The 27,843-nt window shown below is 34.6% G+C and overlaps 1 protein-coding gene across 1 annotated transcript in view; it reads right to left on the reverse strand.

The window, feature by feature from the left end:
- LOC126977822 (sodium channel protein 60E) overlaps positions 1 to 27,843 on the reverse strand; it is a 246,528-nt gene that overhangs the window by 156,409 nt on the left and 62,276 nt on the right. Inside the window, exon 2 of the mRNA XM_050826433.1 lies at positions 12,757 to 13,300. Coding sequence (XP_050682390.1) covers positions 12,757 to 13,224 — 468 coding nt within the window. The 5' untranslated portion in view covers positions 13,225 to 13,300. The remainder of the gene's footprint in view (positions 1 to 12,756; positions 13,301 to 27,843) is intronic.

Consider the following 27,843-nt stretch of genomic DNA (forward strand, 5'->3'; position numbering starts at 1 on the left):
AAACATAGATTATTAAAAAACACTCATAATAACAACACACTACACTTTCAAACACATACAAACAGAAAACATAATATTATGCGTAAATTTTTTTTCCTTTCTCGCTTTGCTATATTTGTTTTATCTCGAGTAGATTCTTTTTGAATTCGTGATTATTTTTTAGTGTTTTGCCTATAATAATATAAAATGACTGTTGGCCAATGATCTGTACTTTATTACCTAGCTAATAAGAGATGTAATGTGCTGTAGATTTTAAGAAATAAATAAATAAATTTCTGTACGCACGCAAGGAGATTTTCTTCTTTGGCCTGATGATACAAAAATCCTTAATCCTTACCGCATAATTTAGTTAAATAAGTGTAATTAAATATCAATAAATTGCTTTTTACAAGTTATAAGAAGCTTGGTAGCCGAAGTATGATACAAATGGTCTGGTTGACCAGTTAACGTCAGAGTGTCGGATATGCGTGTGCGAGCGCATCGTAAAAATTCACTCTGATAATTTTTCAGAAATCAGCCGTTGACTACTAGGATAACATAAAACATTAGGATTAAATAACAAACAAAATGTGCAATGGAGAAGAAAAACTCTAGCGGAGACATAAAAGGAAAGCAAGATACTATAAAGAACTATTGTATCTGTTACCAATTTTGATCCACAAGTCATAAACAGTTAGCCGCTTCATAAGAATTAGTACCTTGGTATTTTGAATATTACACTAGCTAACGCACACATTCAAATTTGGTCACTCGTTATCAGGCTGTCAGGTTACTATACGCTAGTACTTCCTACGTCTATGGTCAGGACCGTGAAATAGAGAAATCTGTACTATCTGTCTCCAGATTTCACATGTTTCTTAAATCAATGTACAACGCAATAGCATGAACCTTTCCACAAATACCAGGATAACACGAAACAAGGGGAGCTGGCAAGGGATTTAGGGGCGTAATACATCTGCCTTGTTAATCATTGGTATTAAAAAAGCTCGTCTGGTATTTAATCTGAATTACCAAACGATTTCTGCGTTTGTATTCGACGTAAATTTACAGCATTGTGTATGCATGCCTCTGCATGTTTACGATAATAGTTTATGTTTTATCATTTGCAAACAAAGTCTCGATCGCGGCCCGATAAACTTTCTGTAAATCAAACGTTTATATACAGTATGTTGGACGCTCTCCAAGCCCGGCTTCTCGATAGCGGCCGACTCATAGTCTCATAACACAGCGCCACAAGTTCACTTGAAATTTTAAATTGCTCAGTTGTTGCCTTACTTGAAAACTTTTCACTTAAGCGAATGGCTGGCCTAATTGTTTAAAACTTTATTTATATTATTTACGTCTAGCAGAAGCTAGTAGAAACTCGTGTTTTTGTCTACGTGGACTTCAAATTCAAGTAGGATATGACATCACTTATTACAAGTCAAAACTACCACGCTAAATCTTAGATCTGAGAAGAACGGCCGCAGGAAACTCAGCGGGCTTCTTTTTGTCATAAAAATATGGTTACAATGTAATTACGTACAGTAAAACTTATTTTTAATTGCCTGAGGACGGTTGCTCGAATCATTAAGAAAGTCATTTATGTTATAGTAACCTTTACCACACGGTATACGTAATACATTAATTATTGTATTGAACATTTTCTGGGATTTTGTTGTATAATCATATACATCGCCTCACAAGACTTATTACTACGACTTAGCGTAGTAAGCATAATAAGTTTATGTTGCCTTCAGAATTCAGTTCAAATTTAAATGAAAAAAGTGAGAGATTTGACAAGCTTTTATATATTTATTTAATTCAGGAAACAAACAGTCATATTGTATATAGTTCAAACAGACCTAGAATTTGCATTAATTATTTTGAACTAAAGTAAACATATTATTGGACATACCAGTTAACTTAAAAAACTATGACAAAGTAGCAAATGTGACAATAATTAAAAATAAGCTATAAGCTAAGGAATTAAATATATTTTTCTATTAATGCACATTCTTTTTCTTCTAGATCTATAGAATACTATATGAAATTTTATTTATTTAAAATAAAAGGCATAAAAGGCATTTATTTTCTCAAAATTGATTACTTTAGAATTCTTTTTGATGTCATTTCTAATAACTACTAGATACTACTACCGCTTCGGAAACAAATGGCGCTCTGAGAGAGAAGAAGCGGCGCTAGAAACTCTCCAAGCATTCTTTTTTTGCGCTCTTTTCAATAAAAATATACAGTATAGTACAGGCTGTCCGATCATTTAGATATTCAGCAGTGGAGTAATAGGATTTACGACAGAGACATTTTTTTATAAAACATTTAAGTTTATTTATAGATAATGCCTGAACAGTGGCTGGGACTTTATTATAGAAGTGTATACATTTACCCTTAAAGCTATTATGTATCTTATGAAGCCTACTAGAATTAGTTACAAGCAATCCCTTATTTCTAGTGTTGTAATAATGAAAATCACTATTAAGAGCAAAAAGGTGACGATTTTTGTGAACGTTATGTAATAAATATAAGGCATAGGTATACAATTACCCCGCATACAAGTTTACTCTTCTATATCATTTAAAAATGTTATTTTATTAATATCAATAATAAGCAAGTAATTAATTCTAATCCATCCCAACCAAATAACATCAAAGATTGAAATTAATGATGTCGGATTCCGAAAGAATTTTCCAGAAAGAGGAACGTTAAAGAATTATTCGGCTCACGTTCGTATACAGCATAAAGGTTCTCATATTGGCTTGTTTTTATACAAATGGTTCTTAGGAACAGTATGCCCGTATAAAAGTTAAGTGTGTTTTCAACCAGTTTTATTTTACGAGTGAAGTTTGTTTTGCAATTTTGTTGGATTATTTATAACTATTCAGCTGTCTGGACATATAAAAGAATCCTGCAATTGTTTCCGGGATTGGCTATAATTGATTGAGAATTCTAAATTATTGTGTAATTTATAAGGTCCATCACAATAAGAATTAGATGAAAAATATCGTATACTATTCAATTGTAATAGGTACTGGTTAGTTGAATGGTCCTAGAATTGGCCAAGCCAATAAATTCAAGCACTTGAGAGATTTTATATATACATAATTTATTTTCAAATAAATATATACAACAATTGATTTTAAAATCATTTTATGAAAAATATTTATCCGAAACAAAAAATATTATAAGTACATTGACAATATAATTACATCAGGACAACATACTATATCCATATTAATACTTTTAAAAATTTACAATTATGAAACGGTATTAAAAGAGCTTAAAATCTTCTCATCCCAAATACCACGGTCTGAAGACGAAGGTTTTAAACCAGTGTGTGTCGCCAGGGATGACTTACGGTACGCAGACGTGGTCGCTAACTATGGGCCTGATGAGAATTCTCATGGTCGCTCAGAGGGCCATGGACAGGGCTATGTATGGAGTTTCCCTCCGAGATCGAATCAGACATGAGGATCTCCTCATTAGTAGGAGAATCAACGTCACCGACATAGCCCAAATAATTGCGAAACTGAAGTTGCAGTGCGCAGGGCATATAGTTCGACGGACAGATGGCCGTTGGGGCAGTAAAGTCCTCGAATGGTGACCACGTACCGGAAGACGCAGTGTCGCTAAGCCCCCCACAATATTGAACGACGATCTGGTCAATATCGCTAGAATACGTTAGATGAGGGCAGCGCAGGACCGACTGTCGTGGAAATTTTTGGGGGAGGCCTTTGTGCAGCAGTGGACGTCTTCCGTCTGATGATGATGATGATTGAAAGAGTGGCTTATACAAATACGATATTAACCCTTATCATATTATCACTACATATTAGAAAATCATTCAGAAATACGTTTTTGTTTCATTTACTTTGATTGCATATTTCCGATGGCTTTAAACTACATTATTCCTCATCAAATACATCATATTTTTCCTATTGACAGAACAGTGTCTATTGGGTGAGCTAGTTTAATATATAATATACTATGTTCGCGCCTCAATAACGCTACTGGCAACCGAAGCAATGGCAGCTTTTCCAGTCAACTGATCAGCCTAGTATCCAACGTGGAAATGTTGCCAGTATTCTTGGTACACTTCCCCGTAATGATAGTTTTAATTGAATATAAACATAGTATTGTAAATATAGCTATAAGATTTGTTTTGTCTGAATAAAATACACTAGAATTCTATGGGTATTTGTATACGGGATATAACCGTATTCCCAAAGAGACAAGAGATAAGTCAAGATTCTAAATGATTTTTGACAACGAATTATAATGATCAAGTTAAGGATATATATTGTATAATATAGATGTTTGTTTCCAAGTTTATGTATGTTTTTAGGTATTTATATACGTTTAAGTAAGTATATTGTATTAAATAATAACCCGCAACCCATAACACAGGCTATGCCTAAATTGGGGCAAGATAATTTGTATAAAAGTGTGTCAATATTATTATAATGCTTATGATTGCCAAGTAAGGGTATCATTTAAGCTATACGAAACTGGAATATACATGAGATATTCAAAATCCATTAACAATTAAAAATATATTGATAAAGAAGCAACAGGTTACCATCGCGCGCTTCGAGTTCACGACCACAGCTTGTCTGTAAGCTGTATAATTATCTCCGTTTTGGCCAGCTCGCTTCAATCTATCAACAGCAACTCACTATAAAGAGGTTCGTATTCGTATTTCGGCCAATATTTTAACATCACTGCTGACAGATTTCTTTGATTATTCAATGAGTTTTAGTTTAAAACATTCCTTGGTTTATAAAAATATTGATATAGGTAATAATATCAGTAGCATATGTTTTTTTTTTCTGAAAATAAGGGACGAGACGATCAAGACGTTCAGCTAATGGTAATTGATACCTCTTGCTAATTACAATGCAGTATCGCTCAGGATTCTTGAAACACCCCAAATTCTGAGCGGCACTTCAACTGCGCTCGACACCTTGAGCCATAAGGTGTTAAGTCTCATTTGCCCAGTAATTACACTAGCTACGGCGCCCTTCAGACCGAAACACAGTAATGTTTACACATAACTGTTTCACGGCAGATAAAGCCGCCGTTGTGGTACTCATAATCTAGCCGGCATTCTGTCTGAATGAATGTTAATTATTACCCTAATATTTATTGTATTATTCTACCAAATCAGTAGTAAGTTCAAATTATCATTTTCAGAATAAGGGCCAAGCTTATTCTACTGCTTTTTAATTAGTCGGAGATATATGATTGCTAATCCCTTTCGTGTGTGCACGGTTTTTTGGATGGCAAATCTGGTTGATAATTCAACCTAGCTAATTAACTTTAGTAGAATGACAGTTACGATATTTTATAAAAAAAAGTAAGACCGAGATTAGGATCTTACGCATAAAAAGAACAGTAATTTATTTGGAACTTTTCTTTCTTTGAATACAGAGAGTATTTATTGAGCTGTTGTTTCAGAACTTTTTAGTTTAATAGGGTAAGCAATCAATCATTGATTTAAAATGAGGACGTACCACTAAATGAAAATAAAAGAAACCTCTTCTGAGTTTCTTGCACCCGTTCTTCTCAGTTCTGAGGAATACTTTGTTTGAACGGGTGGTAGCTTTTGACGTTCAATAAGTGATTTTGATCCTATTTTGAATAAAAATATTTTAATTTTAAATTTGGAAGGTAATAAACAGTCGTAAATATATAAATTGCTATTATTTACATTTATAATTTCATTTCGAAAATAAATAATAAATAAATTAAAAAATTCAGCAAATATTAAACAAGTGAAAGTTGAGCAATAATTGCCTAAAGTTAATTTGTATGAATTAAAACAATTGTTATTTTATTTCATACAAATTCACTGTACCTACCTACGACGGTATTTAACTAAATCGTAAATTTTGTAAAAACGGTGCTTCATTTTGTGTAAAAACACAAATTCAAATATTTTTATTAAAAAGAGGATGTGACATCACCTATTGAAAGTCAAAACAACTACTCATTCCAAAATGAATGCCTCAGACCTGAAAAGAACGGGCGCAACAAACTCAGCGGGCTTTTTTTTTTCATCAAAAAAATATGTTTACAAATTAATATTGTACAATTAAACTTATTATTTAATAGCCTGTGGGCAGTCACTCCATTCTCAATCTGTGTTATCATTAAGAAAGTCATTTATGTTATAGTAACCTTTACCACACAAACGTTTTTTAACAATTCTTTTGAATAACGTTATACTTTTGTTTTGAACATTCTCTGGGATCTTGTTGTAAAAGCATATACATCGCCCCACAAAAGACTTACTAACTCGACTTAGCCGAGTAGTAGGCATTATAAGTTTATGTCTGTTCCTGGTTCCTATAACAACCAATAGTCTCATACAACTTGCAGCACTATTCACAAACTACACAATGAAAAACTCGCAATCGCAATCATGAGAGTCCATGTGATGAATAGCATTGTTTGTGAATACGACTGATATTCTCATGGTTAGTTCCATTTGTTTGTTTTTTTTATTGTTTCTGTTACTATATGTCTCAAAGTCTTTTTTTATGATAATACGGAACGAGACCAGCGCGACTTGATACATTACAGCCGATTGCAATGCAGTGCCGCTCAGGATTCTCGAAAAACACAAACATTCTGAGCGGCACGACAATTGGACGTAATTCCAGAAAAACGTTGCAAACCACATTGATGTCGAAATTGAGTTTAGAACACAAAACTGGTCATGTGATTCATACTAACAGACTGACAAAAAATTGTAGCCCTACTGACATTCTTTAAATGACATCATGACTTAGTAGCCCAACCCACATGTATGGAATACACTAATATTTATTAAACTTTAAACACGAATTCCTTAAAATGTGATGTTCGTGGCTTGGAACGTTTTTCAGGAACTATATCCAATTGCGCTCGTCACCTTGAGACATAAGATGTTAGTTCTCATTTGCCCTGTAATTTCACTAGTTACGGTGCCCTATGGACCGAAGCACAATAATGCTTACAGATTACTGCTTCATGGCAGAAATAGGTGCCGTTGTGGTACCCATAATCGAGCCGGCACCCTGTGCAAAGGAGCCTCCCACTGGTTAAATATAATACAGACTGAATTTTATAACGTTGACGAAGGAGGTGTCATAATTAGAATAAAACATAATGTTATTTTACTCTACTTAATATACCTGGTATTCCCAGTATAACTTAGTCTCTACCTACTTTTTGTGCGGAAAAAAAACAGTGTGATGGCGAGGTTTTGATATCTTCTGGTCAGTTCCCTTAAGTAGCTGTACAGCTTGTACTGCTCGTATGACCTCAGCCAGCTTCGCGGTAGCGTATAAAATATGAAACTGTATAAAGTCAACCACTATAGCCATGAATGTTGAATTAAAAAAAAATCAAGACGTACCCCAGGCTCGAACCTGGGACCTTCTGCACAAAAAAAGCATACGTGATAACCGATGTTCCACGGCGACTATAATAACTTTGGCGAAATATCTATATACATCTAGTGGGGGGTCTTAGGTTATTTTCGTTACGGAATTTCTGGATTCGGTCTCCACGCTCAAGGCCCGCGATAGAAGCTATGCAATAGGTTAAAAATCGGTAAGCAAAATGCACGGCTTATTTCTGGATCCTCGAGTTCGAAGTAAATAATATAACAAAAGAATTGTATACGTTAGATTAAGGATTGGTCCCCGCTGTGCTCCACCTAGGGTCTACCTACCACGGTCTGCTGTCCAGACTTTCAACAGTGGGAGGCTCCTTTGCACAGGAATCCGGCTAGATTATGGGTACCACAACGGCGCCTATTTCTGCCGTGAAGCAGTAATGTGTAAGCATTACTGTGTTTCGGTCTGAAGGGCACCGTAGCTAGTGAAATTACTGGGCAAATGAGGCTTAACATCTTATGTCTCAAGGCGCAATTGTAATGCCGCTCAGAATTTTTGGGTTTTTTGAGAATGCATTGTAATGGGCATGGCGTATCAATTACCATCAGCTGAACGTCCTGCTCGTCTCGTCCCTTATTATCATAAAAAAAAGACTAAATTGCATAACCCAAACTGGCCTTCCATAATACTACTTTGTACAATTCTTTACTTCAAATGTTATATTTAAGGAATTTATTTTACAAATAGGTTTACTTTATTCAAATAGGCTTAAACTAAGCGCTTTCGAATCGCATTATAAATATTTAATTTAAATTACTCAATTTACCATTTGTTCGGAAAAATAAAGTTCGTGAAACTCTTGATACAATTTAATCAATGAGTACTTTACAATAGTTGTAATATACTTTTAGAACAAATTAGTTTGTTATGTACCTACCCAATATTTATGAATCCGGTTCAAATTTAAAAGTGTTTTAAATATCAAACATTTCATAAGAAGTAATAAAAAATAAACTAGGTTTTTTATTATTTTCACTTTATTTTCTTTTTTTTTACTTACACAAGTAAGTCAAAACGTTTGAATAATTTTGGTCTATCGCTTTACATATATTGTATTAAATATAATGTAAAATGCTAATACTGTAAATATATATTAAAAAGAGTGGCAATGAGTTTTTTGCCACTTCTTCTCACAAAAACTTTTCACAAGGGGGAATTAATTATTATTGCCAGTGCAGTTTCGTGGTATGCTCTTCGTACGTGTTATACAAATTATAAAATATTTTTTTTAATTTAACTTCTAATTTTCCTTGATTGATAGCAAACAGTTGCTTAAATCGTAGTGTGTTTCGGCTATCTCCATTTTTTACAAGATTATAGCCGTCATATGTCAATGTATCAATCACTGCACGTTTTATACAATCGAGTGATTTTTTCTCAGAGAGTTTCGCTAGGCTGTTGCCGGCCTCTAAGGAAGTTTTACGCGCTGTTTGATTGATGGTACCCATGTCGTATCGTCCTCAAAACACCGTACAAGGAAGCTAATTCCACAGCTTGGTAGTACGTGGAAAGTTGAATGTGTTACAAGTCCAAAACCGCACTGTGGAGGAACCCTATACATCCATATTGTGGAAGCAATGACGTTCTGTGTATGGAACGTCACTGGGTGGGAGTGATAATCTTATCTGTGGCGTATCGTGCGAAGATGGAATTCGGTGTCAAGAATCAGGTGAAACAGCTCTTTGGAACAGAACAGAAACAATTGACGAATAATATTAAAAATATAGCAATAAGTTATAAGAAACATAACTTATTATATATCTTATATCGCAAGGTGACGGACGCAATTGAAGTGCCACTCAGAATTTTTGGATATTTCAAGAATCCTGAGCGGCACTACTTTGTAATAGGCAGGGCATATCAATAACCATGTGTCATAAAAAAGAAACACATTTCATTTCTAAAATAGAAATAAAATTACATTAACAGAAAATTCATAGAAATAATGTTACAAAGCGATTCATTGGAACATATTTATACTACAAAAAGCGAATAATATTTTCAGATATGTAATGAAAATATCAACATTTGCGACATTACAAGCTGTTACTGGTCTTTTTATTTTATTATCTGCAGTTACCTTCAATAAACGACACACAAAACAGAATAACAAGGTTCGTATGGGCCGCTGTCATTACTTTTTATGACTCTTCCTAAGGGCGTATCGTTATGCTCAGTTGTCCGGAATTAACTAGTTTCTGAAGGACAAACTAGCTTACGTGTCATTTGATAGTAAATAAGCAATGTTACCCACGCTTGTTGCAAGCACAGAGTAATTATTATTAATTGTTACCAGTCTTCCAGCCTTAGCAGCATCCATTCTCTTTTTCCATTCCAATGTTGTAATTTTTTTATGGAAAAGGAGGACAAAACGAGCCTAGTGCTAAGTGATCACCGCCGCCCACATTCTCTTGCAACACCAGAGCAATCAGAAGCGTGCCGGCCTTTAAGGAAGGTGTACACGCTTTTTTTGAAGGTACCCATGTCGTATCGTCCCGGAAACACCGCACAAGGGAGCTCATTCCACAGCTTTGTAAAACGTGGAAGAAAGCTCCTTGAAAACAGGTGGTGGGGATGATATCCTAACTTATGGCGTGTCGTTAGAAGGTGAAATTCTTGGGCAGGAATCAGGTGAACAGCTTTTCGGAACACTCCCCGTGATAGATGCGGTAGAAGACACACAATGAAGCGACGTCTCTACGGAACGCCAAGTGATCCAGCCGTCCATAGAGTACTGTTTATTTTTAATTATAAAATAAACTGTTCAGATGGCAATGGAACGGAGCATTTTTGGTCTGCGCAGAATACACAAAGTTAAAAATACAACTATAAGAAAAATAACGAAAGCTATTGATGCATTAAAACATGCTATGAAATTAAAGTGGAAATACGTAGGTCATGTAATTCGACTCACGGATAAAAAATGGACAAAGATTGTAACTGAATGGCGTGGCCCAGTTGGGAATCGAAAGAGAGGTAGACCTCTAGAAAGTTGGGAAAATGAAATCAAAGAAACTGCAGGAATAAACTGGAGAAAAACGGCTCTAGGCAGGAAGACTTGGAAAAAACTGGAGGAGGCCTTTACTCGTTGAGAGATTCTTAAAATAAAATAATTATTATTATAAACTGACATTCTTGTCATCAAATAACAAATATTACTTAGTTTTACACAACTCAATTCATTTATATAATTGTGAGTTTTTAAGTTTATTTTAAGATGCGCGCGCATCACAGTAACACAAAAGTAACAGGGTAAAGTTGATTCCAAAAATTCTGACGTTTGCGACATTCGTTATTTTTGTTTGGTTTCTTCGTCCATTATTAGGTCAGGCAAAGGGTTCAAGCCCATACAGCCATATTCGTTATTTAATAATTAACTGTCAAAGCTATCCTTGCAAGATTCTTACATTATTGTTCTTTCTACAAACGTAGAATAGCAGGAACAATAAATAATTTTAAGGATTTTTGCTTTGTTACGCCAAAGAAGTATAACTTCTTGCGTGCATACATAAGTATATAAACACATTTTATTATGATTCTATAATGTTAGAAAAAAATATTAAAATACATGTATAAAACTTGTAAATATGTAAAGAGGAGAAAAGGTTTTTTTTTAAATATCAATTTAAAAACTGATTTTGATTGACAAGTCGTAAACAGTCCGCAGTATATCGAATACTAAGCATCTAACGCATACATTGAAAAATCAAAAATGGTCACGCCACATTATCGAGCTGTCAGCTCACACACACTAGTATCGACTTATATCTTAGATAATTTATATAATAAATATATGGCCGATAAAAACAGACCAGGAATATTAGTTTAGTGTGCGTGACAAGCTACGTCTGACATTCACGACTTTTATGACACTTTGATTTACTACGCTTTAATTGCTATAATTTTTTTGTTATGAAAATATGGGACGAGAAGAGCAGGGCGTTCAGTTGATAATAATTTATACGCCCCGTCCATTACTTTGCCGCGCCGCTCAAAGCTATTGAAAAATCAAAACTTCTGAGCGGCACTACAACTGTGCTCGTCACATTGAGACATAAGATGTCAAGTCTCTTTCGCCCAGTAATTTCACTAGCTACGGCGCCCTTCAGACCGAAACACAGTAATTTAACACACATACTGCTTCACGGCAGAAATAGGCGCCATTGTGATACCCATAATCTAGCCGGCATCCGGTCCAAAGGAGCCTCCCGGAGTGAAGAGATAAATAGAGTTTAGTTCTAAAATCTATACGTAAACATGATCTAATACTTATATATTCGTCTATATGTGCTTATTCATTCTTAGTCTGTGATTCGGGCGTTTTGAATCACAAGCAAAAAAAGCTTCTAAACCAGGTGAACTCGCTATAAAGGAGATAAAGTATAGCTGAAATTTGTGAAGTATTCTCAACAAGATACTTAGACACTGCGTAAGATCGTCTCAGCATCGCAAAAGCACTCAAAATTCAAGGTCAACAGATATTATACACCAGTGCCCCACTTAATTGGAATTTTTATATTCCAACGGCGAATTTACCGTGTCTTACCATGAATAAGAGATTAATTTATGCGAATGAGATCTCCATCAAATGATGGCTTCAACTAGCTTCTATAAAATAGAGCCAAGGGATTCCCTTGGCGATTATTGGCTCATGTTTTCTGAGATTCTTGCCTACTTTTATATAAAATATGAATATATATAAAGTTGGCGATCCCTTCATTCGTCGGCCTTCAGCTTGGCTGAAAGCAATCACGAAATATGTCGCTATGATCTTACTGATCACCTTGGCTGTGTTGCGTTGTATTAGCTGTTATAGTTAAGGTTTAGGTCAAATTTAACGTTAACAGTAACTATAAATTGACCATAGACTGCGGATTTTGCTGCACCATCGTATTCCTTGGCATAATTAAAGTTAAAAAGTGAAATATCAAATCAATATCGAATATTTATTTGAAACTTTTGACAGGTCGCCATCTAGCCATATAACTTTCACTGGCGAAGATTGGAAGTTGGCTGCTGCGTTTTGTTCATAGCACATTGATTAATCAGTTTTCGCTCGTCATATATAACGTATTGTTAAAGCAGCGTTCTGAAGAAACATTTTCGTTCGACAAATCCGACTACCACGAAAAGTTCTTTTCATTTCTGGTTTATATAGCCTATGACATAAATAGCCTATGACACTCAGAAATAAAGTGGCTTTCTATTCGTAACAGAATTTCAAAATCAGTTCAGTAGATCCGGAGATTACCACCTACAACCTCACATACTAACAAACTTGAGCTTTCAATAATATTAAGTATATAAGGAATCTTACCTCATCATATATGAAGTTATCGATCTCTTCGAGTGGTCGGCCATACAGCTTGGGCGGGAAAGGTTCATATTTTCTTGGTAGACGCGCGCCATCCTCAACGCTAAGCCGCCGTCGAGGCATAAAGCCGAACTCGCGGACAAGTTGAGCGCCTCTAGAGCCGGCGCGTTTTGCAGACTCGCGCGTGAACGGAGTGACAACAGCCCGTGGCTCGTCACTCCGGCCCGGCGCGGGCGGTTCCGAAAACGTGACATCTAGAGGTATTCGCAGCTCTTCCCGCTTGGGTTTTTCGTATTCGGCGTCGAGGGTATCGCGGGACTGCGACGCGACTAGCGGAGCGGCGGCCTCGGGGTTCGTGGCCTCTAGCGTACGGACTATTTCCCCGAGCAAGCGTGACCCGTCTATCTCTTCCCCTGGCGAATTGAGCGGCGCCGGCGGCGGAAACGACAATCGCCTTTCGTCCTCCTCCATGCCGCCGCTACGTCATACCCATCGCCGTGGCCCGGCCCGCTATTTGCGTGCCGATGACGCCATTTATCACAGCCACCTGAAAACGAATCGTGTGTCAGAACTCATAATTCAACTCTGTGTTTACGGATTCTGTTTATGAATTATTCTAAGAAGTCGAGCATTAATGTACGGGCGTAAAAAATAAATGTGTTTAGGTTATTTTAGTAGCGACCTTGGATTTTATTTTTGCTTTCATCATTGCCATTCAAAAGCCAATACCGAAATCAATTCGCAATTATCATGACTAATTTTTAATGTACAAAGACATATATAGTTATACTATGGAATACAAAAATTATAAGACCGTGACCACAACTTTAGGCCCTGATTGACAACGTGCAAGTAAAGTTACGAATAGGCTACTTGCGACTCATGTATTAAATTTAGATATGGTTTACGTTTCACAGTGTATAGTGTTAAACAGCACTAGAAGCACCTATTAAATTTTAAAATATATCTAGTAGAATTTAGTTTATTTATGTGACTTATGGAAGCTATAAATAGCTAATGACAACAGACAATAATTGACAGGTTGATATTTCTTAATTTTGCTAAAGTAAAGTGCAAATCAATTAAATTTGATGGTTGATTTTATTGTGAAAATAGTTGTAGAAGTGCTATTTAGAGATTATTTTTATTTATGACAATTTGGGACGAAACGAGCAGGACTTCCAGCTGATGCTAATTGATACACGCTGCCCATTACAATGCAGTGCCGCAGGATTCTGGAAAAACCCATAAACACTTGGTAAAAAATATTGTGAAACGCAGTTTGTGTAACTTGGAACTTTTATGTGACCATTAGTTTATCTAGCCTATCAAATACGAATATTTCTCCCAATATGTAGTATAGTTACAATATTACAGCAATACTTATTCTTAAAATGTTTAACTACAGTTGGGAGACAGGAGCTCAAACTAGGTAGAACCTGTGCTATGAGTCTCCTGCCTCCCCCAATCTTAGCTTATTATACAATTGCATTTAATTCTCTATATTATTGAAACTAAATATAAAATATGTTTGTATGAATTTTCGATAAATTATTTGTACTTTGTGAAACATTTGCATATAAAAATATTTTAAGACACGTGTTTCTAATACTTATTAAGTGTATTATTTAAATATTTGAGATACCTGTATAAATTTTCGTCTTGTAACATCTCTACAACTTGTCAAGTAAGAGTAAGCTCGTTGCAAAATGGCTGGCTAATTATATTATAACCTATATTAAATTCAATTATCTTAATAGTAATTAAGCTTTTAACGTCATTTTTAAAGTTTTATTAATAATATTTTTTCCTAGACTAAGATATATGTTGAAAACCTCACAGGATCAGTCAATGTGCTAATCTGGAAACATCTTGAAAATTTCATCAATTCAATCCAGCAGTGTTGGAGTCTAGGCGAAAACAGATTTGTTTAAGTTTTGTCTTTATTTGTCGTACATTTTACTCGTTGTTTTTGTATAATTTTTGTGCGAAATTAATATTGTTTTAATTGATAATATGCCTAAGTACAGATGTGTACTCTGCAAACTTAGATAATTCATACTATTAAACAACCGATTAAAACAGGCCAGGAATATTAGTTTAGTGTGCGTGACAAGCTACGTTTACACTCGCGATTTCTATCACACCTTGTGTTAGTAAGCGTGCATTGCTCAAAATAGAGGTTAGTTCTAAACACACATTTTTTTCAACGTTTTCACAGCTTTAATAGTCTATCTAGGCGTATAAATGATCGAAACCTGTAGACTTGATAGCTATTTTGCCCAAAAATCCGGCTATAACTAGTATTAACCTATAAATTAAATATGAAGACAACGTAATGTCAAAACTCGTTTGCATTTCAATATCTGTATTCTCTCCACTGTATCGCTTCGCTCACTCTGCGGGCATCGTAAATGTGCAACAAAAGCCCCTGAACCCAGATTTTTATCCATACAAGTAAATATCGGTCCGGATATGATCGTAAAAAGTCAAACGGGGCCTCATGCATGGGGGCTTTCCCAATAACGAACCCAAATAGATAAAGTTTTTCTTTTGTGCCTCGAATCTTCTACAATATTATTTTAAATCAAATTGTTTCACTACTCTTGCTTAACAGTTCGATTTATATATTTATATCTTGGATATGTTATACGTCCAGATGGAATCTCTTGCTGTTATATAATCGATAAAAACAGGCCAGGAATATTAGTTTTGTGTGCGTGACAAGCTACGTCTAACACTCGCGATTTGTATGACACTTTGTGTTAGTGAACGTGAATTGCTCAAAATAAAAGTTAGTTCTAAACTCAAGTTTTTTTGACGTTTTCACAGCTGTCATAGTCTATCTAGACGTAAATGATCTAATATCTTTATCTAGAACTAGCTGACCCGACAGACGTTGTTCTGTTCATAATAAAAAACTCTTGCGGATGGAATTTTGGAAAATCAGCTCTTAGTTGACCTCTACTCGGTGAAAAGAATATTCCTACCAAATTTCAAGTCTTTAGCTCTAATGGTTCCAGAGATATCGTGATGAGTGACTATATACGTGGAAAACTATTACATATATATATATATATACACGTATATTGAAAAACCCAATAATTCTGAGCGGCACTACAACTGCGCTCGTCACCTTGAGATTTAAGATGTCAAGTCTCATTTGCTCAGTAATTTCACTATCTACGGCGCCATTCACACCTAAACACTAGTGTATTTACCAAGTTTAAAATAATATAATAAAATATGCTATGCGCTCACATAGGACCAACATTTATTTATTTACAGTGTGTGGATAAATGCTAGATACATTTATTCATTTAAAAAATAAAGAAACTGTCATTCACAAGACGGTGTTATTTCCTTGACCAAAATGAATAGTGAGAGAATAAGTGATATTAACTTATCGCCAACGTATTTTGCACTAAGAACACGATACTGATTTGTCGAAATATTTTGTACATTACCAAACCACTTATGAACGTTGCTCTGCAATGAAATGAATAAAGGATAAATCATAGGTGTCTGGGTGCGAAAGTGCCATCAAATTGAAATTGTACGTGTTGCGGCGAGAACACCGGCATGGTATATGAAGTAGCATAGTTTATCAGCAGGCATGAGATCACGTATTTAAAATGTCCTTAACAGAAAATCAACTTTTGGAATAATACAAATTCAAATATTTTTATTCAAAATAGGACAAATTTTTTGCCGTTTTTAAGGCCTTTTATCTAGTGATAGACCACAAATACCACATTTATGCTGACTTTAAGCATGTGAAGTTACACATTACTCCATTAAGAAATATGCCCAAAAGAGCATTTTAAATAAAAATTTACGACGTACGAAATTCAAATTCAAATATTTTTATTTAAAATAGGATATGATATCACTTATTTGTTGCAAATATGTATGTATGCAAATAAAGATGATTTGATTTGATTTATTGAAAGTCAAAAATTACCACCGATTAGAATAAGTATGCCTCAGACCTGAGAAGAACGGGCGTGAGAAACTCAGCGGGATTCTTTTTTTCATAAAAATATGGTAACAATATAATATCGTACAGTAAAAACTATTATTTAATAGCCTGAGGGCTGTTGTTCTATTCCAATGTGTATAATTAAGAAAGTCATTTAAATTACAGTAAACTTTAACACACAAACGTTTTTTTAATAATGATGATGATATGTGATCGCAGTATCTTGCTTATTTCTTATAGTATTATTTTTACAAAGTATTACTACACAAGCCGGCAATTCAGTTTGAATTTAATAATTCAAAGATTTTGCTAATGCAAATTTTAACAAAACATGTGGCACGTTAACCTCACACATTTTTCGAGACTGGCCTCTAGAGCCTAGTATTCGTTGCCTACGCTATCTAGTTGGAGGGCAGCGGAGACCCATCCTTACTCTAATATATAATAAAATATTCAGATCATTAGTTAAATTAACATCATTTGATTCGTATAAGTCAGCTGCCACGCCACTACAGTAGTGCCAACCAACATTTGACAGCATTACTACGGTTGGCTGTCGTGCCCTATATAACCTAGAGTGCTAAGTTTGAGTATTCGTTACCAAAAAAGATGTAATCACTACGTAATAAGAGGCGAGACTGTCTAAGTAAATTTGATTTTTAGTTTAGTATGAAATTTGCAGTCATTTGACATAAGTTTGAAATAGTAGGTAGTAATTACAGTATGCATGCCGATTGGCGACGAACCGTTGCTTAAAACGTAGTGGATTTCGTCTATATCCGTTTATTACAAGATTATAGTCGTCATCTGTCAATCTATCAATGACTGCACGTTTCATATGATAGAGTGAATCGATTTTGACGTGACAACGTCTTATAATTCGATAGAGCCGGCTGCACGCACGAAAAAACATGACTCATGCGGCGTTACCTCGCTCTGAGGTGTTCCATGTAAGGCTTGAAGTGCAAGCGAGAGCGCGGAACGAGCGACAAAGAAGCACAATCGGCCTTTGTGTTCGGTAGCGTTCGACATCAGAATAACACAGATTGTAAGAAATTAAATATTACACATGTTTAAAAGTTGTAAAACAATTGCTCAACGCACATTTATACTTGTAAAAACTATTAAATTGTAAAAAAAATTGACATAATTGTATTTATGCGTACAAATAAATGTAACTTGATCAATTTCATTGTGATTTCCAACTACCTCCTTCTCACTATATACATACAAATCTATTAAACAAATGAAATAAAATTTTCTTTTGAAAAATGCTACCATTCCATCAGTATTTTCTTAAGGCGTTGTCACGTTCAACTATCGTCAGTAAACCGACTTTACAGACAACCAATTTTTTTCTTAGATTTAGGCTGTTAATTACTTATTGTCATTATAACAACTGTGTGTGTTTAAATTGCCACCCACTTCTACAGATGTTCCTTCCTTTCGAGTTTTTAAAGAAACAGGAAGTTTTTTAGAGTAACAAGGAAAATAGTGTAAGCAAAAAATAGAACAGTTGTTATGTAAGGTATAAAACTTATATAAAGCTACTGTGTCATCTAAAATAAGCCGTTATATAAAACAACGAGAGATAGTTATAAATATCAACACAATTCCGAGTGACTATTTGTGTTGGGGCTGTGAGCTGGCCTTTGTTTACGCGCAATCAATTTCTCGCCTCTAGTCTTCACTCACAGGGTTGGCACTTGACAAGATAATTAAAAACTGAGTTTGCAGACAACTATTTAAGCTCTTAATTAAAAAAATACGAATGTTTGTATTCAAAATAGACATAGATTGAATATTTTTGAAGCTATACTTCTTATGAATAATTAATTAACGAGAGTGAAATTTTAAGATACGCATCACTGTAACGCAAAAGTAAAAGGTTGAATTTGGTTCCGAAAATTTTTTGACGTTTGCGACATTTGTAATTTTTTTTTTGGTTTCTTCGTACATTATTAGGACAGGCAATGGGTTCAAGCCCGTGCATTCATTATTTAATAATTAATTGTCAAAGCGATCTTTGCAGGATTTGAAGAAAATTGTATTTTCTAAAAACGTGGAATAGCACGAGGAATAAATCGTTTTAATGTTTTTTGCTTCGTTAGCCAAAGACATATAACTTCTTGCATACATAAGTACACAAACACATCACACATCTATGACAAATAATTACTTTATTTCATTACTTTACCCTCACTGCATATAATTTAACCTTTAACTTGTGACCTGCCCGTATGACCGTACAGACACTTATTTGCATTTGCCTCCCCCTTTCGCTCAGTGGTCATCGGACACGCCCGTGCATCGACTACTAGATTGCACTTATGGAAGTCTCTCCGTCTCATAGACGTCAATTTAGTGCTTAGTGAATTTTACCCATGTGTCTATTGTTCGTCATCCCACAATTGGTATCAATAATTTCATAGTGTCTGAAAAACGTCACGCCAGTACTAACGCTGTATATTTATTTACCTACCACTAAGTCCCAAGATGCCGTCTTCTCCTTTAAGCAGAAACTTTCTGAGTTGCCAAGAAATAGTACGATTGTTTACAGAGAGTGACATTGTAATCGATACCGTTATTGCCACCAGGCAAACAACCAGGTCAGATTGTTCCCTCATTTTGATTTTTAGCTTTTCATATTCTCTATAGTAAATATAAAAATTTAGTGTAAGAATTATTTCGATACTTCAATTAGTTTCCGAGATATGGAGTTGTAAACAAATGCGCATGGCGCGAGTTTCGACCGGCCGGTGGTCGCTACGTGTGACGTCATAAGTCAACACTCGCGCAGTGCTTTGCGCGCTCCAGTACGGGTCACTAGGAGATTACGCAAATATTGTTTGAAATATTGAATTGAAATATAAGAAATTCATGTGTTGTGCCGAAATGTAAAAACATCAAATAAGAAAATATATCGTGAGTGTTGATTTGTGACGTCACACTGCGGCTGCTCGCCCGAGCGGCAAATAAATATTTATTGGGAACTTTAGATGAATGTAAAATCTAAACTAATTGGTATTTAGAAATGACTTTACTGTGACAAAATTTCAAGCTATTTCACATACCCATTAACATTCTTTATTATGTAAACGAGATAGAGTGTGTTTGTGTATTTTTACTTAAAGCTTAGCTTAGTTGAAATAAAACTTTGCACACATATACTACTTCGACAAGCATAGTCCCAGTAGGTGGCGCTGGTGATAGTAACTTTTACCTTTGGATAATAGGTGGAATTAATATGAAAATTTTTATATCTCTTATGCATTTGGCAGAAATTGAACACAAAATAATATAACACTACTAAATGCGGATGAAGTCGCGGGTAACAGCTAGTTTACAATAAAAGTTTTTTGATGTTTAACTTCTTATGGCACGTTTGGGAACATTTTAATATATTTAATTTAAAAGATCCGCGCGCACAGCGTCACGCTTTTCTAACACCATGAAGTTAGACCAAAAATCTCCCTCTAGTATAGTGTGAAGTGGTATTTTTACGGTAGCCAAGACGTCAGAACACTACAGTTTTGTATTATAGTATTAACTTCTGGTGCCGAGGCGATATGCGTTGATGCGACACATATTGACAAGCTATTTATCATAATATCTTTTTTTTTGTCATATACTCTCTAAAGATATATAATCATGTCTTCATCAAATTTGTAAAATTCGATTCAGAGTTAATTGACATTGTAGATACGTCATATATCTAGATGGGTTTTATCGTGTGTGTTTATTAATATTACTGCCACTTGAGTGCAAGAAATTCGGTAAGTAAGGCCCAACCCTATATTTATAGCTCGATAAAGTCACAATCTCAGATTACGCCACATTGATTGAACAACAAAGTTACTAATACGACTCCTCATTTATAATCTCATAATATTATCATAATTAGAAAATCATATTATTATATGCTAATCATTCGCGCGAATTCGTCGTGCACGTTGAATTTGATAGTACTAGAAGCTTATGGTAGTAAAGTTATACCTATATATTAATACTAGCTAACCCGACAGACGTTGATCTGTTCATAATAAAAAAACTCTTGCGGGAGGAAATAATCCGGTTTTCTGGGCAATTAATAGGTACAATGAGACCTCCTCTGTTTGTGACAGAAAAAGATCTGGCCGTCCACGTAGTGTTCGTACGAAAAAGGTGGTCAAAGCAATGAGGGAAATAATTCGAAGAAATCCTGTCCGAAATTAAAATATTTTATGTCGGGAGATGAATATAGCATCTAGAACCATGTCGCGTATATTAAAATATGACTTAGGACTTGCAGCCTATAAGAGATGTGCTAGTCATTTCTTATCTGATAATTTAAAAAAGAATAGGGTCGTAAAATCGAACCAACTACTGAAGCGGTACGCAAAAGGAGGTCACAGAAATTTTTTGTTTACGGATGAGAATTTTTTACAACTGAGCAACATTTTAACAAACAAAATGAAAGGAAAGGGGACCTCTAAGGAAACTTCCGAATTAGCCGACAGAGTGCAACGTGGGCAGTATCCGACTTCAGTGTGGTTTGGTTGGGTAACTATGAAGGAGTGACTGAGCGATTCTTTTGTGAAAAAGGTATCCAAAAATCGGCAAAAGTGTATCAAGATACTATTCTTGAGAAGGTAGTGAAGACCCTTAACAATAGCATGATCAATAACCAAGATGGTCCTTCCAGCAAGACTCGGTGCTGGGTCATACAGCTCGGACTTCATCAGAGCTGAAGACTGGCCGTCATCTATTCCCGATTTTAATCCGCTTGATAATGATTTATGGTCAGTTTAAGAGAGTACGGCCTGCTCTAAATGCCATGATAATTAAGAGTCCCTAAAACAATCCGTACGATTGGCAGTGAATAATTAACCCATGGAAAGAGTGCGGGCTTCTATTGATAACTGGCCTCAACGTTTAAAGGACTGTATTACAGCTAATGGAGATCACTTCGAATAAGCTTTTTATATTTTTATTTTTTTTATATTTATGTATTAAACTAACACACTGTAAAAGTAATAAATGTTATTTGCAATAGATTTTTTTTCTTTGTTTCAGTATTTATGGCAAGACTAGGTATATAAAGATATTCCATTTTAGAATTATTGAAAGTACTTTGAAATAATGATACAAAGGTTTCCCTTAAGGTAACTATAATATATATTAATGGAAATTCAACCTTATACAGCCTTAACGTAACTTTTAATGAAATCTGAAAAAAAAATATTAGTAGAATGTTTTAATTTCAGTTTAATAGGATTCGTGCTCTTCAATATGATTATTAAGTCCAAATTTTACCAAACAACATTTTGTATTACAAAAAAATTATTTTATTGGTTATTTCTTTTCTGAATATTTGAAATTATAATTAAGTGGTAAAAAAATCTTATTTGCCAAAAGTAAGGAACTCCGAATATATTATGGGTCCTAGATATGTTGGCTGTGGTCCAACGTTTATAAATATTTTTTTTAAGGCGGTAAGGCCTTCAATCTAGTGACATACCAAAAATACCACATTTTTGCTGATCTTAAGTATTTGAAGTTAAACATTACTCCAATAAGAAGTATGCTCAAAAGAGCATTTTAGATAAAGAATTTCGACGCACGAAATTCAAATTCAAATATTTTTATTCAAAATAGAACATGATATCACTTATTGAAAGTCAAAAACTAGCACCCATTGCAAAAAGGATGCCTCACATCTGAGAAAACAAACTCAGCGGGCCCTTTTTTTTATTAAAAATATGGTTTCAAAGAAACATCGTACAAATAAACTTATTATTTAATAGCCTGAGGGGGTTCGCTTTATTTCCAATCCATGGTATCATTAAGAATAAGAGAGTAATTTATGCTATAGTAACCTTTTCCACACAAACGTTTTTAACAATTCTTTTGTATTCGGTTACACATTTATTTTGAACTAATTAATTGATATACCCAATGACGTTCTTATGTATAGAACCTCATTGGATATACCACTTTATACATATATTTTTATAGAATCGCTTGAAATAGCTTCCTCGGTAGCGTGAAAGTAAAACAATTATAAAACAATTAGTTATCTATCACAGAAGTGCTGACTGAACAAACACTTCCGGTAGTTTTGATGATAAGCTCTGTTAAGTTTACTTGGCGAGTCTTTACTTAACTCAGATTTCCTCCTGTAATTAACCCTCACTTACTTTGATAGAGTGGTTTTTAAAGTGGAGTCTAGATAAAATGATTTTTTTATTACTATTGTGCTTACGTTATTGCTTATACGACCTGTATAGCCGAATGGTTAGCGGATCTACCTACTAAGCTAGAGGTCCTGGGTTCGAATCCCGGTAGGTGCAAGCATTTATATGATGAATATGGATGTTTGTTTCCGAGTCATGGATGTTTATATGTATTTATATATATTTAAGTAAGTATATTGTATTAACTATATCGTTGTCTTGCAACCTATAACACAGGCTATATATGCCTAGTTTGGGGCAAGATAATTTGTGTAAAAAGTGTGTTTCACTTTAGCGCCTAAATTACTCAACCATACTTACATCAATAATGTAATTTTGCACACGAGTTGTCAATATCTAAGAAATGGATCTTTTGTCAAGAAGTTAGTAAAAGATAGACCCTGGTTTTACTTTAAAATGTAAAATCGATATTCTATTTAATTCGAAATTTACAGGGTTTTTGTACAAAGACACATATGCAAGGATTTTTAGAGCGTACTTAGACTATGCTAAGACTTTACTCACGTAACACTTAGTGTAAACTGAGAATAATCTTTGATTTCATTTTTATAGTCATTTGACAGCTTAAATAATTATGCTGACTTTTAGCTAAGACAGCCCAATGCAAGGCAAGTTCGCGTTTTATCACACTCAGATAAGTTTCACATGAGTAATTTCTAAGTAAAGTCTAAGTACGCTCCATAGATCTCAGCCTAGTAGTAGTAGTAGTACCTAAATAAATCTACTAAAATAGACGGTAGAGAACAAAAACATTGAGTTTATTAAGAACTTGCCGTTCCTGCCCGCTTCGCTGGGCGAATTTTAAAAGGAAATAAATTAATGCAGGAACGTTGGAATTCGAAAAATAAGCAGCCATATACCATCTAGGATAAATTTCGCATCGAATGGTAGTAATTTCATGTCAATACGATCAGTGATTTAAGCGTGAAAGAGCCTCAAACAATGACCATTTTCCGTAGCCGAAGCCGTTCCCGCCCGCTTCGCTGGGCGAATTTCAAAAGGAAATGAATTAAACTTTATTCACCTTGTTACAAATACAAAAAAAATAAGTAGCCATAAACCATCTAGGATTAATTTCGCATCGAATAGTGTCGAGTTGACCTTTTTTATTATCTACTAGCTAACCCGCCTGACTTCGTACTGCCTTAATCATAAAATAAGAGACCTAAACATTTGTATAAAATAAACTTAAAACAAACAAAAGGAATCGTCATGGAAATCTTTGGGGGTGGACTTTGTTCAGCAGTGGACATCTACTGGCTGATAATGATGATGGGATCACACTAACAAAAGGGATCCTTTTTTTAAGTGTGATAACCCGTGTTTTAAGGAAGTTTACTTTTTACCTCCTTAGAAAGTTAAAAATATATAAAAATTCTTATTAGTTATTTATTTTAAGCTATTCTTTCAATTTGATTTCTGAACGACGGCAGACACATCAAAGGAAAAACAAAATTGTTATTTTTATTTAATTTCAAGCATTTTCATATTTATTCACCTTTTAAACCTTCTGTGGACTTCCGCAAATAATTCAATACCAAAATTAGCCAAATCGCTCCAGCCGTTCTCGAGTTTTAGCGAGACTAACGAACAGCAATTCATTTTTATATATATAGATAATGGCAGGAGTCCCCGCGCAATATAATACCCACTAAATTGTAATACCTTGAAGACTACGCAGGCGATTTTATTGGAGCGCTCGTATAACATAAAATGTAAAAATAAAATAATTTAAGATAAAAAATAATATAAGGACTGAAAGTCGATACTGAAATTAAAAGAAAAGTTAATTTTATCCCGTATTACTAAGCGGATTTAGAGCACCTTTTATTGGGAACAGAACCTTTGAATCTGAAGTATCTCTCTGTGAACCTTCTTTGTGACTTTCATCTCGAGGGCATCCTGATGTCAAGTGAATGTTGTAAATTACAATTTTAATGATATTACACCACAAATGTAATCAAATATAGTGCTCGTATTTGTTTTTTTTTTATTTACCTTCCCTTTGTTACCCTTACCCTTTGTTTTATTTACAATATGTAGGTTGTGAGGGTAGTTTGATTTTTTTTTATGACAATAAGAGATGAGACGAGCAGTCCGATCAGCAGATGGTAATTGATACCTCCTGCCTCTGATTCTTGAAAAACCCAAAAACTCTGGACGGCACTACAATTGCGTTCGTCACCTTGAGACATAAGATGTTAAGTCTAATTTGCCCAGTAATTTCACTAGCTCAGCGCCCTACAGACCGAAACACAATAATGCTAACACATTATTTCTTCACGGCAGAAATAGGCACCGTTGTGGTAACCATAATCTAGCCCGCATCCTGTGAAAGAAGCCTCCACTGGTGCATCTAATAATAACAACTCAATAACTCTAATAGTGTTTTAAAGATTAACTTGATTTTTTTTTGCCGAAGAAGGTTCTCGAGAGACAAATAATAGTTGCGTTGTGACATATGAGTATTTTTATATTTAAGTTGGCTTTAAAATAAATCGTCAGAAAGCAAAAATTGATGATTGTCGATCGAAGTCAAAACAATGCATCAGATATAGTCGAGGTTGCTAATTGCGTGGTTGTACAGTCATACATTAGGATCACGTGTCGCTAATACGGGTGGCTCAGAAGAGGAAATTAAAAGGCGAATCGCTATTACCACATCTGCAATGCAGAAGTTGACGAGGATATGGTGGGACAGGAATATCACCAAAGCAGTAAAGTCCAGTTAGTGAGATCTCTAGTGATTCTGATTCGATCTCGCAGGGAAACTCCAAGCACGTCCTTCTCCATTGCCCTCTGAGCGACTATGAGATCCACTTACAGACACTAAATTCTAGCCTAGGCGTTTAGGACTGGTTCAGTGACAAACATAATACAGAAGAATGATATATAAATAATAATAAACAGGGGTCTGATACTGTTTATTAGTCGTACTGTTAGAATTATTTCATACAAAGTAAAGAGGACGATATACGAATATACGAGCCCCATCGATCAGCAGAATTAACTTTAACGATGAACTTCAGACGGGCCGTTGTGAAACCCGACTTGCTAAGCCCAGCGCACTGACGGGCAATCAATTTTTTCTCTTGTTTGCAGTTTCTATAGCTGTTGTGTAAACATTTCTATTGTGAAAATATTTTTTTTTGTTTCCATTGTTTGCAATTTGTAGTATTATTAAAATTGCGAATAGAAGTGTTCTGTGTATTTTAGAGAATGGTTAATATTTGGCTTCGCTTGCACGCTCGTTTTGGCTCTGTTTTACTCAGGGATGCTTTTCCAGTATATTTTAGATAGATACTGCATCTAATTCCAGCACGACTCTAGTTCTAGAAATAATTCGTCAATTGTCTGCGAATTCCCAAATATCGAATGTCTTACGATACCAACAACTTTCCTTCTTGAACACATTTTTTCTCTTGACATTTCTGTTATACATCAAATAAAGATCGATGATTTTAACAAAATATTCCGTAATGTACTCGTAACACAGTTCTTATAACGATATATTTAAAATACTATGATAACATTAAATTAAAACCATAATTATGGGGAAGTGTACCAAGAATACTGGCAGCATTTCCATGTTGGATAGCTAGGCTGATCCGTTGACCGAAATAGCTGCCAGGGCTTGGGCTTAAACTCCTTCGAAATGGCTTGACCGATTCTCATGCAATTTTGAGTGCATATTGGGTAGGTCTGAGAATCGGACAACATCTATTTTTCATTCCCCTAAATGTTAAGGGTGGTCCACGCCAATGTTTTTTTTTTGACATTTTTTTTTTAATTTGTTTAATTATGAGTCAACATTAAAAAATATACATAACTTCAAATTTTCACCCATCTACGATCAACAGTTACTTTTGTATCGCGATTTTAATATCGGCAATACAACCTTTGCTGGGTCAGCTAGTTACTAATAAAATCATCATTTAAAAAATATATAACAATCACATACTTATAATGCCGACTACTCGGCTAAGTTTAGTTAGTAAGTCTTTTATGGGGCAATATATATGCTTTTACCACAAGATCCCAGAAAATGTTCAAAACAGATGTATTACGAAATTCAAAAGAATTGTTAACAAACGTTTGTGTGGTAAAGTTTACTATAACATAAATGATTTTCTTAATGATACCACTGATTGGAAATGGAGTGACTGCCCTCAGGGTATTAAATAATATACTTCATTGTACGATATTATATTAAAACCATATTTTTATTAAAAAAAAGAAGCCTTCTTACGCTCTTGTTCTTCTCAAGTCTAAGGCATACCTATTCGAATGGGTGGTAGTTTTTTACTTTTAATAAGAGATTTTAAATCCTGTTTTGATTAAAAACATTTGAATTTAAATTTATAATTTAATAAATGACTAATACGAACCATTACATTTTATTTTAATTAATTCTAATAAAAATATTTGAATTTGAATATCCCAAATATAAATAAAAATTGGCAAATTTTTAATCTTCGAAATGCTTTAATTTTGTTAGAAAACAATCTCAATGATGATCTCACGTGATGTTTTATATTACATAAAGTAGAAAACAAAAATTTGTATACAAACGGAAGGAATCGCATAGAAAATCTACTCATATAAACCATTTAAACCAGCAATGTCATTGATAAATCGTATTATAACAGTGTAGGGAAATATTTAATATTACAACACTGAATTTATTTCCTCTTTTCCGGCTCCTAAGCACTTTACTTAGCTTTCCGACATAATGCAAAAGCTAACTCACGAATATCTCACAAATCTTGACAAGCTTAATAAATATTTATAAAGTTGAAATACTAAGGTTGAATATTGTTCAACAGCGGATTAAGGCTTGTGTTCCGCAAGCTGTCAGAGATGCCAAACATT

The sequence above is a fragment of the Leptidea sinapis genome, chromosome 46 (assembly GCF_905404315.1).
Source record: "Leptidea sinapis chromosome 46, ilLepSina1.1, whole genome shotgun sequence".
Classification (NCBI taxonomy): domain Eukaryota; kingdom Metazoa; phylum Arthropoda; class Insecta; order Lepidoptera; family Pieridae; genus Leptidea; species Leptidea sinapis.